This window comes from Pollachius pollachius (genome assembly GCF_949987615.1).
Source record: "Pollachius pollachius genome assembly, chromosome: 14".
In the NCBI taxonomy this organism is placed as follows: domain Eukaryota; kingdom Metazoa; phylum Chordata; class Actinopteri; order Gadiformes; family Gadidae; genus Pollachius; species Pollachius pollachius.
Window position 1 is genome coordinate 22,855,961 of NC_136947.1, and position 12,497 is coordinate 22,868,457.

General features: G+C 56.1%; 1 protein-coding gene across 3 annotated transcripts in view; it reads left to right on the plus strand.

Annotated features, from left to right (window-relative positions):
• LOC307086348 (SUN domain-containing ossification factor) overlaps positions 1-11,813 on the plus strand; it is a 28,012-nt gene extending 16,199 nt beyond the window's left edge. For all 3 annotated transcript variants that reach the window (XM_079751528.1, XM_079751530.1, XM_079751529.1), the window contains 6 exons: positions 4,392-4,479; positions 4,830-4,934; positions 7,643-7,824; positions 8,507-8,595; positions 9,170-9,213; positions 11,156-11,813. In XM_079751528.1, the coding sequence (XP_079607654.1) occupies positions 4,392-4,479; positions 4,830-4,934; positions 7,643-7,824; positions 8,507-8,595; positions 9,170-9,213; positions 11,156-11,647 (1,000 nt within the window). In that variant the 3' untranslated portion in view covers positions 11,648-11,813. The remainder of the gene's footprint in view (positions 1-4,391; positions 4,480-4,829; positions 4,935-7,642; positions 7,825-8,506; positions 8,596-9,169; positions 9,214-11,155) is intronic.
• The last annotated feature ends 684 nt before the right edge of the window (positions 11,814-12,497 follow it).

A 12,497-nucleotide genomic window follows, 5' to 3' on the forward strand; every position in this document is an offset into this window, starting at 1 on the left:
TACACGCCCTCCACAACCTCTCCCCTGGGCCGCCCAACCCGAGGGGTTGGGGACGGGTTGCCACACTCCTCCACCGCTGGTTGACGCCTCGGGTCAGGTCATTCAGTTGGCTGGCCAGAGTGGCAAAGCCGGGGATAAATCTCTGGTAGTACCCTACCAAACCCAGGAATGATTTCACCCGCTTCTTGGTGGTGGGCCGGGGCCAGTCCCGGATGGCGGCGACTTTGTTCTCCTGGGGTCGGACGTTCCCCCGTCCGACCTGGTATCCTAGGTACGACGTCTCCTCCAGTCCCAGGTGGCACTTGGTGGGGTTGGCTGTGAGCCCGGCCCTCCTCAGCTCCGCCAGGACCGCCTGCAGCTGTCTGAGGTGTATATCCCAGCTGGCGCTGTGGATAATGATGTCGTCGATATAGGCGGCTGCGTACGCCTGGTGAGGCAGAAGGATCTGGTCCATCATCCTCTGGAATGTGGCAGGTGTGCCATGGACGCCAAAAGGAAGGACCGTGTACTGGTACAGTCCCCCCGGGGTCGCAAACGCTGTTTTCTCCCTAGCGGTCCTGGTGAGCGGCACCTGCCAGTACCCCTTGGTGAGGTCCAGGGTGGTGAGGTAGCGGGCCGGCCCGAGCCGCTCGATCAGCTCAACGACCCTGGGCATGGGGTAGGCGTCGGAAGTCCGAGACCTCATTGAGTCTCCGGAAGTCGTTGCAGAACCTGAACGTCCCGTCGGGTTTGAGGACCAGACGATGGGACTAGCCCATGCGCTGTGAGACTCTTCTATGACCCGGAGCTGGAGCATTCTGACTTCCTCCCGGATGGCGTTCCTACGGGCTTCCGGGACCCGGTAGGGGGGGACGGGCACCGTGATGCCGGGTGCCGTCTTAATGTCGTGCTGTGTTACCGTGGTCCTCCCTGGTATTTCCGAAAAGACATCCTGGTGTTGAAGGATGACCTCTTCAAGGTCCTGCTTCTGGCCAGGACTGAGGTCGTCCCCCACGGGGACCACCGGTATGTCGCGCCGGGCGGCCAGACCGAGGGGAGCCGGCACCGGCGGGGAGGGTCCAGACCTCAGCAGATTGACGTGGTATAGCTGGGTGAGGTTTGCGTCTCCCGGGCTGCCATACCTGGTAGTTCACATCCCCCACCTGGTCAACGACCTCGTAAGGCCCCTGCCACTTGGCCAAGAATTTGCACTCAGCCGTCGGAATGAGCACCAGGACCAGGTCTCCGTGCTGGAACACGCGTAGCTGGGCACCCCGGTTGTAGACCCGGGCCTGGGCCTGCTGGGCCTGCCGGAGGTGGTCCCGGACGATGGGCCAGACCTGGGCCATGCGGTCCCTCACCTGCTCCACGTGGTCGACCATGGTGCGATGGGGGGGGCGGTCGACTCTCCCACGCCTCCTTGGCGAGGTCGAGGAGTCCACTGGGTCGTCTTCCATACAGCAACTCAAAGGGAAAAAAACCCGTAGAGGCTTGGGGTACTTCGCGGACGGCAAAGAGTACGTGGGGCAGGAGCTGGTCCCAGTTCTTCCCGTCTGTGTCCATGACCTTCTTAAAAATTTGCTTTAGGGTTTTGTTGAAGCGTTCCACGAGCCCGTCGGTCTGGGGGTGGTACACCGAGGGGACATAAAACAGGACCCCTGGTCGGTCAGGACTTCGCTGGACAACCCTACCCGACTGAACAGCAACATTAGCTACTTAGCTACCGCCTTGGTGGTGGCGGCGCAGAAGGGTAGGGCTTTGGGGTACCTGGTGGTGTAATCAACCACGACTAGGATGTATCTATGTCCCCTGCTGGTCTTTGGGAGAGGGCCGACAATGTCCAGAGCTATCCGGTCGAACGGGACCTCAATGATCTGCATGGGGATCAGAGGGTTTCGGACCGAGGGTCTCTGGGCCGTGCGCTGGCATTCGGGGCATGTCTGACAATAGCGAACCACATCTCCTTTCACCCCGGGCCAATAAAACCAAGATAAAATCCTTTCCCTGGTTTTATCCATGCCTTAATGGGCCCCTAACAGGTGGGAGTGGGCCATGAACAGCACCTTACTAACATATAGCCGGGGTACTACCAGTTGTTTGGTCACCTTCGCCCCCTTCTCTACTCCCCGATATAGCAGGCCCCCCTTGGTGCTGAAGTGAGGGTCTTGCAGGCAACTCACCGACTCCCTCTCTTGGCCTTCATGGGCGAGGACATGGCTCCAGGCGTGCTTCAGGGCGTCGTCCTGTAGTTGGGCGCTGGCGAACTGTCCGGGTCGATCCGTTCTTCCCCCCTCCGGTCGGGAAAAAATCTGAAAACTCGGTGAGAGGGGAGCTCTCGGCTCCTCCCTGTGGGCCGGTCTGTCCAGGGGTGGTCCCGCCAACTCCGCTCGGTGGGGTCCTCCCATCGAGTGGGCTGGGGTACCCGGCGGGGTGGGTCCGTCCTCCTTGGTCCCGCTGTCCTCCGCTGACGATTCCGCTGGGGTTGAGGGGGCCAGTCGAGCCCCATTAGCGGGTCGGACCGCTCGCCCGGGCCGTCATGGCTGGTCCCGCAGGGGTCGGGAACCCGGGACGGGGTTCCACAGTCGGTGGAATATGGGGCAGTCCCTGCCTATGAGTAGGGGTACGGGAAGGTTAGGCACGATCCCGGCCCGTGTCACATAGACCCCCTCGGGGGGTCCGCACGACCACGTGACAAGTCTCACACGTGCGGGTGTCCCCATGCACACAAGCGACCTCTATTGGCTCGCCCCCCCCGTCCACCCTCTAGGTCTGGGCATAGGAGGGTCACTACACTGCCGGTGTCTGGAGGGCCTCAGTGTCCTTATTCCCCACCCACACCAGGAGAGTTGGGGCCCCGGGTTTCTCATGTGCTGAACAGGTGGCCAGGAGACACGGTCCGGGCCATCCCCCGTCGGCGAAGGCCGAAGGCAAGAACACATCCCTGCTTCAGGTACACTGTCGGCCTCGGTGGGGGCGACTGTGGTCCGGCTTCCGGATCTCGTCGGCCCCTACGCGGCTCGGCGGGCCGCGACGGGTTCCGGGTGCTGACACTCAGCTGTTGAGCCACCTGCCAGTTCTCGAGCTGCCAGACCAGCTCGTCCACCGTGTCGGCGTGGTTGTGGGCAAGGGTTCTCCGGGCATCTGGCGGGAGCTGACGGATGGTGTTATCTATCAGCACCCGATCCAGGAGGCTTTGTCCTTCACCTGTCGCGAGCCATCTCCGGATCAGCCTTCCGTGTTGGGAAATCTGAGTCCGTACGGTGCCTCGAATGTCGAATCGCCAGTCGTGGAAGTGCTGGGCCCTGGCAGCGAGGCTATGGCCATAGTTGGCCAGTATTGCCTGTGTCAGTGTCAGGTACTGGCTGGCACGCTCCGGCGTCAAGTCCTGGCTGGCCTTCTGTGCGGGTCCGGTTAGGAAGAGGGACAGGATGTGAACCCACTGGTCCTCCGGCCAACTCTCCCGTCGGGCCGTCCTCTCGAATACCTCTAGGTAGGCCTCCACGTCGTCATCCGGCCCAAGTTTGGTGAGGCGGCTGGTCGGTGCGGCAGTCGGGGGTCTGCGCACCACTTGCTGGGTGAGTCGTAGTACTGCCTCCCAGAGAAGGACTAGGCTGCCGGCGGTGTCTCTCTGGGTGGCGGCGGCCAGGGCTTGGTCCCGTTGCTGAAGCTGGGCGGCGGCCGCGGCTGTGGCTCCTTCCGGGTTCTGCATCGGCGGGTGGGCTGCATGTCAAAGTGCCTGCATTCTCTACCATATGTGGCAACCCGGCCCCAGGAATGTCTCGGTCAGGCAGGAATTACCACACGTCACGGCTGGTTGAAAGCCCGGAAGGGCATTTATTCGTAGTGAAACAGAAACCCGCGTGAATGAGGATCCAACGCGGGGAAAACAATAATCATACTGTGGCTCCGTAAGCCATGAAAAAAGGGGTCAATGTTCTGGTCTCTCCGGGAGAGGGAGGTCCGTCTGGGGCTCCGATCCACGGCAGTCGGCCCTTGGCCGGCGTGCGTCCTCCTTTGGACTTGCCGGGAACGGCTCAGTTAAATCCTGTCGTCCTCTCGTCCGTACGGGGTTCTGGGGGTTCTCTGGTCCTGCCGTGTCTCCAACTCCCCTTAAGGACAGGGTTAGGGTTAGACACAGCCTTTTAAAGGGTACCTCTTCCTCCTCGTTCCCCGCCGCAGGTGTTCTCTATCTGGCCGATTAGGGTGACGTAATGGACGCCCTCGGGCTCCGTCTGCTGGGTATGGGCGGTACACGCCCTCCACGACCTCTCCCCTGGGCCGCCCAACCCGAGGGGTTGGGGACGGGTTGCCACAACACACACACACACCAACACACACACATACACACACCAACACACTGATGCTGAAGAGGGAGATGGTGCATGTGGGTTGACTTCCTGTTGGACCTCCAGATACAGGAAGCAGATGGAGGAGATGCAGAGGGCCTTCAACAAGACGGTGTTGAAGCTGCAGAACACGTCGCGCGTGGCAGAGGAGCAGGTAGCCACTGCTGCAGTACAATGAGCCGCGCCCTACAAACACTAGGGCCATTTACTGTGATGGTTAGCCTGATGCTAACTAAGGCGAACAATTTAAAATGCATCAAAGTAGCTCCTCAACAAAAATATTTTCTCAGAATGCTTAGACAGTCAAAGTAAGGTCAATTCCCTCAAGAGTGAAAGAAAGAAAAGGTATATAAGAGTCAGAGTGTGTGTGTGTGTGTGTGTGTCTGTGTGTGTGTGTGTGTGTCATCATTGTAGATTCATGGTTTAAAACAGAGAAAACCCTAATAGATAATAAACATGTGTACCTGTCTCTCTCATGCGTGGCTGATTCCCTCCTGACCTCAGGAGCAACGGCAGACGGACTCCATCAGGGCACTGGGAGGCCAGCTGGAGAACATCACTGAGCTGGTGCTGGGCCTGACCCTCAGAGTCCACCTGCTGCAGAGCCAGGTGACCACGCCCACCCCACAGTCCACACCACAGTCCACCTGCTGCAGAGCCAGGTGACCACGCCCACCCTCAGAGTCCACCTGCTGTAGAGCCAGGTGACCACGCCTACCCTGCCCCTCAGAGTCCACCTGCTGCAGAGCCAGGTGACAACGCCCACCCTCAGAGTCCACCTGCTGTAGAGCCAGGTGACCACGCCCACCCCACAGTCCACACCACAGTCCAACTGCTGCAGAGCCAGGTGACCACGTCCACCCTCAGAGTCCACCTGCTGCAGAGCCAGGTGACCACGCCAACCCTCAGAGTCCACCTGCTGTAGAGCCAGGTGACCACGCCTACCCTGACCCTCAGAGTCCACCTGCTGCAGAGCCAGGTGACCACGCCCACCCTCAGAGTCCACCTGCTGTAGAGCCAGGTGACCACGCCCACCCTGACCCTCAGAGTCCACCTGCTGCAGAGCCAGGTGACCACGCCCACCCTGACCCTCAGAGTCCACCTGCTGCAGAGCCAGGTGACCACGCCCACCCTGACCCTCAGAGTCCACCTGCTGTAGAGCCAGGTGACCACGCCCACCCTGACCCTCAGAGTCCACCTGCTGCAGAGCCAGGTGACCACGCCCACCCTCAGAGTCCACCTGCTGCAGAGCCAGGTGACCACGCCCACCCCCAGAGTCCACCTGCTGCAGAGCCAGGTGACCACTCCCACCCCCAGAGTCCACCTGCTGCAGAGCCAGGTGACCACGCCCACCCTCAGAGTCCACCTGCTGCAGAGCCAGGTGACCACGCCCACCCCCAGAGTCCACCTGCTGTAGAGCCAGGTGACCACGCCCACCCCCAGAGTCCACCTGCTGCAGAGCCAGGTGACCACGCCCACCCCACAGTCCACCTGCTGCAGAGCCAGGTGACCACGCCCACCCCCAGAATCCACCTGCTGCAGAGCCAGGTGACCACGCCCACCCCCAGAGTCCAACTGCTGCAGAGCCAGGTGACCACGTCCACCCTCAGAGTCCACCTGCTGCAGAGCCAGGTGACCACGCCAACCCTCAGAGTCCACCTGCTGTAGAGCCAGGTGACCACGCCTACCCTGACCCTCAGAGTCCACCTGCTGCAGAGCCAGGTGACCACGCCCACCCTCAGAGTCCACCTGCTGTAGAGCCAGGTGACCACGCCCACCCTGACCCTCAGAGTCCACCTGCTGCAGAGCCAGGTGACCACGCCCACCCTGACCCTCAGAGTCCACCTGCTGCAGAGCCAGGTGACCACGCCCACCCTGACCCTCAGAGTCCACCTGCTGTAGAGCCAGGTGACCACGCCCACCCTGACCCTCAGAGTCCACCTGCTGCAGAGCCAGGTGACCACGCCCACCCTCAGAGTCCACCTGCTGCAGAGCCAGGTGACCACGCCCACCCCCAGAGTCCACCTGCTGCAGAGCCAGGTGACCACTCCCACCCCCAGAGTCCACCTGCTGCAGAGCCAGGTGACCACGCCCACCCTCAGAGTCCACCTGCTGCAGAGCCAGGTGACCACGCCCACCCCCAGAGTCCACCTGCTGTAGAGCCAGGTGACCACGCCCACCCCCAGAGTCCACCTGCTGCAGAGCCAGGTGACCACGCCCACCCCACAGTCCACCTGCTGCAGAGCCAGGTGACCACGCCCACCCCCAGAATCCACCTGCTGCAGAGCCAGGTGACCACGCCCACCCCCAGAGTCCACCTGCTGCAGAGCCAGGTGACCACGCCCACCCTGACCCTCAGAGTCCACCTGCTGCAGAGCCAGGTGACCACGCCCACCCCCAGAGTCCACCTGCTGCAGAGCCAGGTGACCACGCCCACCCTCAGAGTCCACCTGCTGCAGAGCCAGGTGACCACGCCCACCCCCAGAGTCCACCTGCTGCAGAGCCAGGTGACCACGCCCACCCTGACCCTCAGAGTCCACCTGCTGCAGAGCCAGGTGACCACGCCCACCCTGACCCTCAGAGTCCACCTGCTGCAGAGCCAGGTGACCACGCCCACCCCCAGAGTCCACCTGCTGCAGAGCCAGGTGACCACGCCCACCCCCAGAGTCCACCTGCTGCAGAGCCAGGTGACCACGCCCAACCCCAGAGTCCACCTGCTGCAGAGCCAGGTGACCACGCCCACCCTCAGAGTCCACCTGCTGTAGAGCCAGGTGACCACGCCCACACCTCCCCTTAGGCTGGCAGCAGACCTCACAACAAGTTTCCTCACAACCATTTGCAGACGGACCGGTCTTCTGCTCAATGCGCTGTCAGTTTGGTCACTGAACATCCATCGGTTGAGCCCAGTGGGGTCTCCATGTTTGGGGGAATCTGATCAGAACAAATTAACCCCAAAGATTTCAGAAAGTTGCAAAATCTTAGAGGAGCAAGAAGTCCTGAGAAGGAAGTTCATAAGGGTATCGGTTTGTCGGTATTCTCTTCAATCATGGCGCTTTTGTAATCACAACCTCGCAGAACGTACTTTCCGCATGAGGGAAGCCATCCTCTCTCACCATCTTCCCACGCAGCCCCTCCCCTTTCCACGTAGAACGTTGTTTATTAACTGTAAAGATCCATCGAAAGTGGTCTGGAATAAACTCTCGATGCAAACAATGAAAAAGGTATGTTGCCTATTTATGTTCCCATTGTGGTGCCGTGGTGCCGAGCCGGCATTCATTCCCATCTCGCCCATGCTAACCGTCAGTGTGTATGTGCAGGTGTCGGACAGAACAAGCTACCTGCTGATGTGTCTGCTGCTGTGTGTGCTGCTCGGTACGGCGGTGCTGGCCACCCACCTCAGCAACTCGTCCGCACCACCCCTACCCCCAAGACCGCCTTCCCAGAGCCAACAGTCTCGGCCTCTGGCCAGGAGCCACAGCAGCCACTGCTGCCCTGAGAGGTAACTGGGGCAACCACCGTCTGCATATCCTGCGATGGAATCTAAAATAAGATGCACTATATTCATCCCAGATGGGAAATGGTGGTGTAACAACAGGAAGTACAGGACCATGATATCAAAAAACAGTTGTATCAAAAAATGTCAACATGACAATTAAATCCAAACAAAAATGTACAGCAAATATATCTATACATAATAAGATCAGTAAAATGTTGATGCATTAGAGATGATTATAGATAGATAATATTATAGACAGTGGAGGGAGACCATAATCAGTAGTCTGGCTATTGCCAGACCAAGCCCAGTCGTAGATTGGGGTTGGTCTGGGGAAGCTGCTGTCCTTTTCTTCAGCACCAGAGGCGTGATCAACGGGCCTCGGTCAACTGACTCTGTACGAGGTTGGCTGCTTGCCGACGCTTCCCTGTGGTCATTGTTTTAAAATAGCCAATAGCGTGCCAAGGGGAAAAGCCAGCTTGGTGATTAGCTCCCGCAAAAACAGATCGGAAGCAGAAAGAAATGTATTGCTCTTCTCCTGACCCTTGTGCAGGGCGAACTCAAATCGACGGCAGAATGGGCGGGGCCACCCAGTATACATAATCAGATCTTAAACAGTGGAATGGTCTGTACGGTGCGTGGTTCAGCGGTACGTTATGTGAATTTCTTAATGTTTCCTTCCTGACAGACCACTGAAGTCAGTGTGTGACAATGTCCTCTTGCCCAGGCGTGCTTCCTATCCTCTCCTCCACTGTGACCCCATCCAGCTGGCTACAGGTAGACCCCCTCTTGAGATGAGATATAGATGTGGAGTCTTATCCGAAAAGAGGGTCCTTTGCTCTGTAAAAATCAATTAACCTCTTGGGGCTTCACATTGAATATTACAGTTCATTCACAATTCAAATTCCAGACATATATAAAATTCAACAGCAGGACAAGTATTCAGAATGAAAAAGTCGCCATGCTAAAAAATTAAATATTTTATTTTATTATATATTATGCTAATGCATTCCCTTCAACTTGGATTTGTAATTCACTGGGTGAAATGCAGTGGCATCCTCAACATGTACACATGTGATGTCTTTGTAGTGTATTGATGTAAAGACAGTTCTGTCTGCCCAAACCACTCAGGGGACGTCACAAGCTGGATATAAATCCACGATGACAAAATAGTGAATGAGTTTTTAAGCGTTCTTGAATGGGACTATGTATGTATGTGGGTGGACTGTGGATATTGGGTTAGAACCCAGAGCCTTTTGGCTGGGATCAAACCATTGAACCGTTACCGAAATGTAAGGATCAGTGTAACACAAGCATTTACTCAAAACATATGTCTCTATTATTTATCCAGACCCTCCAAAGGATTGCACTCAGGAATCTGCAGACAACAAAACAGTAAGTAACCGAGACACTGCGTCTGAACCCTGATCCATCCAAGGACAGAACAATGATGAATAAAGACAACATCCATAGAGGCAATGTCGTTTACAAATGGTTGAAATAGTTGATCCCATGAGTGGGAGATGGTGTGCTTCTAAAAGACATGTGACCTGTCCTGGTCCATAACCACACCTCTATACCTCTACCTCTATACCTCTATAACTCTATACCTCTATACCTCTACCTCTACCTCTATACCTCTATACCTCTAGCTCTATACCTCTATACCTCTACCTCTATACCTCTACCTCTATACTTCTACCTCTATACCTCTATACCTCTATACCTCTATCTCTATACCTCTATACCTCTAGCTCTATACCTCTATACCTCTACCTCTATACCTCTATACCTCTAGCTCTATACCTCTATACCTCTACCTCTATACCTCTACCTCTATACCTCTACCTCTATACTTCTACCTCTATACCTCTATACCTCTATACCTCTATCTCTATACCTCTACCTCTATACCTCTAGCTCTATACCTCTATACCTCTACCTCTATACCTCTATACCTCTACCTCTATACCTCTATACCTCTAGCTCTATACCTCTATACCTCTACCTCTATACCTCTACCTCTATACCTCTATACCTCTATACCTCTATACCTCTACCTCTATACCTCTATACCTCTATACCTCTATACCTCTACCTCTATACCTCTACCTCTATACCTCTAAACCTCTATACCTCTACCTCTATAACTCTGTACCTCTACCTCTATACCTCTAGCTCTATACCTCTATACCTCTACCTCTATACCTCTATACCTCTACCTCTATACCTCTATACCTCTACCTCTATACCTCTACCTCTATACCTCTACCTCTATACCTCTATACCTCTACCTCTATACCTCTACCTCTATACCTCTACCTCTATACCTCTATACCTCTACCTCTATACCTCTACCTCTATACCTCTACCTCTATACCTCTATACCTCTACCTCTATACCTCTACCTCTATACCTCTACCTCTATACCTCTATACCTCTACCTCTATACCTCTACCTCTATACCTCTACCTCTATACCTCTATACCTCTAGCTCTATACCTCTATACCTCTACCTCTATACCTCTATACCTCTATACCTCTAGCTCTATACCTCTACCTCTATACCTCTACCTCTATACCTCTATACCTCTATACCTCTAGCTCTATACCTCTACCTCTATACCTCTACCTCTATACCTCTATACCTCTATACCTCTACCTCTATACCTCTATACCTCTAGCTCTATACCTCTATACCTCTACCTCTATACCTCTATACCTCTAGCTCTATACCTCTACCTCTATACCTCTACCTCTATACCTCTATACCTCTATACCTCTAGCTCTATACCTCTATACCTCTACCTCTATACCTCTACCTCTATACCTCTACCTCTATACCTCTATACCTCTACCTCTATACCTCTACCTCTATACCTCTAGCTCTATACCTCTATACCTCTACCTCTATACCTCTATACCTCTACCTCTCTACCTCTATACCTCTAGCTCTATACCTCTATACCTCTACCTCTATACCTCTATACCTCTAGCTCTATACCTCTATACCTCTACCTCTATACCTCTATACCTCTACCTCTCTCCCTCTCTCCCTCTCCCCCTCTCTCCCTCTCCCCCTGTCCTCCCCCTCCTCACCTCTCTCCCTCTCTCCCTCTCCCCCTGTCCTCCCCCTCCTCACCTCTCCCCCTCTCCCCCTCCTCACCTCTCTCCCTCTCTCCCTCTCCACCTGTCCTCCCCCTCCTCACCTCTCTCCCTCTCTCCCTCTCCCCCTGTCCTCCCCCTCCTCACCTCTCTCCCTCTCCCCCTCTCCCCCTCTCCCCCTCCTCACCTCGGCCCCCCTCCTGACGTTTGGCGTCTCTCTGTGTGGTTGCAGTTGATCCATCAGGAGGGGGGGGTCCCAGCAGGCTGCACCGTGCCGCCCCCTCCCGGCGCCCTGCTGACCTGCAGCGGAGCGTTGCCGTCGGGCTCGGTGGGGGGCCACTGGGTGCGGACGCTGCGGCCGTCCTTCACGGACCACCGCTCGGAGGGCAGCTCGGAGGGCAGCTCCTCCCACTCCGACGAGCCCTCCTTCTGCGGCGTGGCAGCCGGGGTCTGCCCCCGGGGGCTGTGCCCGGGGCTGTCCCCGTTGCCACCGGCGACGGCCACCCACCCCCCGTCCGGCGCCGGCCGGGCGGGCAGGCGGGCGTGGAGACGCCGGCGCTCTAAGCCGGTCCTCGCCGTGGTGGAGCTGCGCCACGCCCCCGTCACCAGCAGCCGGCACCTGCCCGGCTCCCCTCTGCCGGACCTGGCCCGGCACGGGGCCGCACACCCAGGGGCCCCGCCCCACGGGAGGACTCTCTCGGGCCCCCGGGCTTTACATCTGTAGGACTGGCGTTTGCCTCCTCTCCAAAAGCCGCAGGCAGCTTGATGCCCCCCCCAGTACCAGACCATCCCTTAATTTAACTGCCATCAACATGTGTGATTTGTGTGTCTTAACAAAGTTGTTTTGCCCGATTTTTATACGATGCTGCAATCCAAGGAAATGTCTTCCCCAGCTTGTCATTAAAATAGTTTGTCTGACTATGAAGTGTCCCTCTTGTCAATAAGCGTTCTTTAAAGGTTTAAAACGTCTTGATCTTATTTACTGGGAAAGTCTTAATAAGCTACTCGATGTACTGTGGATCCATCTTTTGAATCGGTTACTTTAAATTACCATTATGAATGGAAATGACACGGGCCTCTTCTTCGGGCCCTTGTGTGTTCGGTCCAGCAGGGGTCGCCGTAGTGTCGTTAACAAGCGTTTGTCTCGAAGTGCGCTGGTCCATGTTACGAGTCAGTTACCAATAACGGGATTAGATTGAAGGAGCTCACGACGCCAACCCCATCTTCCACACATATCTATATTTTTAGTATTGTGCAAATTTATAACACTGTGGCCCTGTTTCTATGTATATTGTATATTTATTTAGTGGTAGCCTAATCCTTTACGTGAAGGGGAAATAATATTAATGGTCGGCGTTGGTTTTCCACTGAAAAACAACATAAAATCTCACATGGCTTCATTGTCAAATACTAATGCTGTATATCTGTGTGTGTGTGTGTGTGTGTGTGTGTGGTGGAACTCTCTTGTCCTCTCTCACTTGCCTGTTGTCTTTCATCTCCAGCTGTACATCTCTCTGGGGGCCGTGCAGGAGTGCGTCTGGAGGTGGGGGCTGTGGAAATGGAAGGGAGAAATT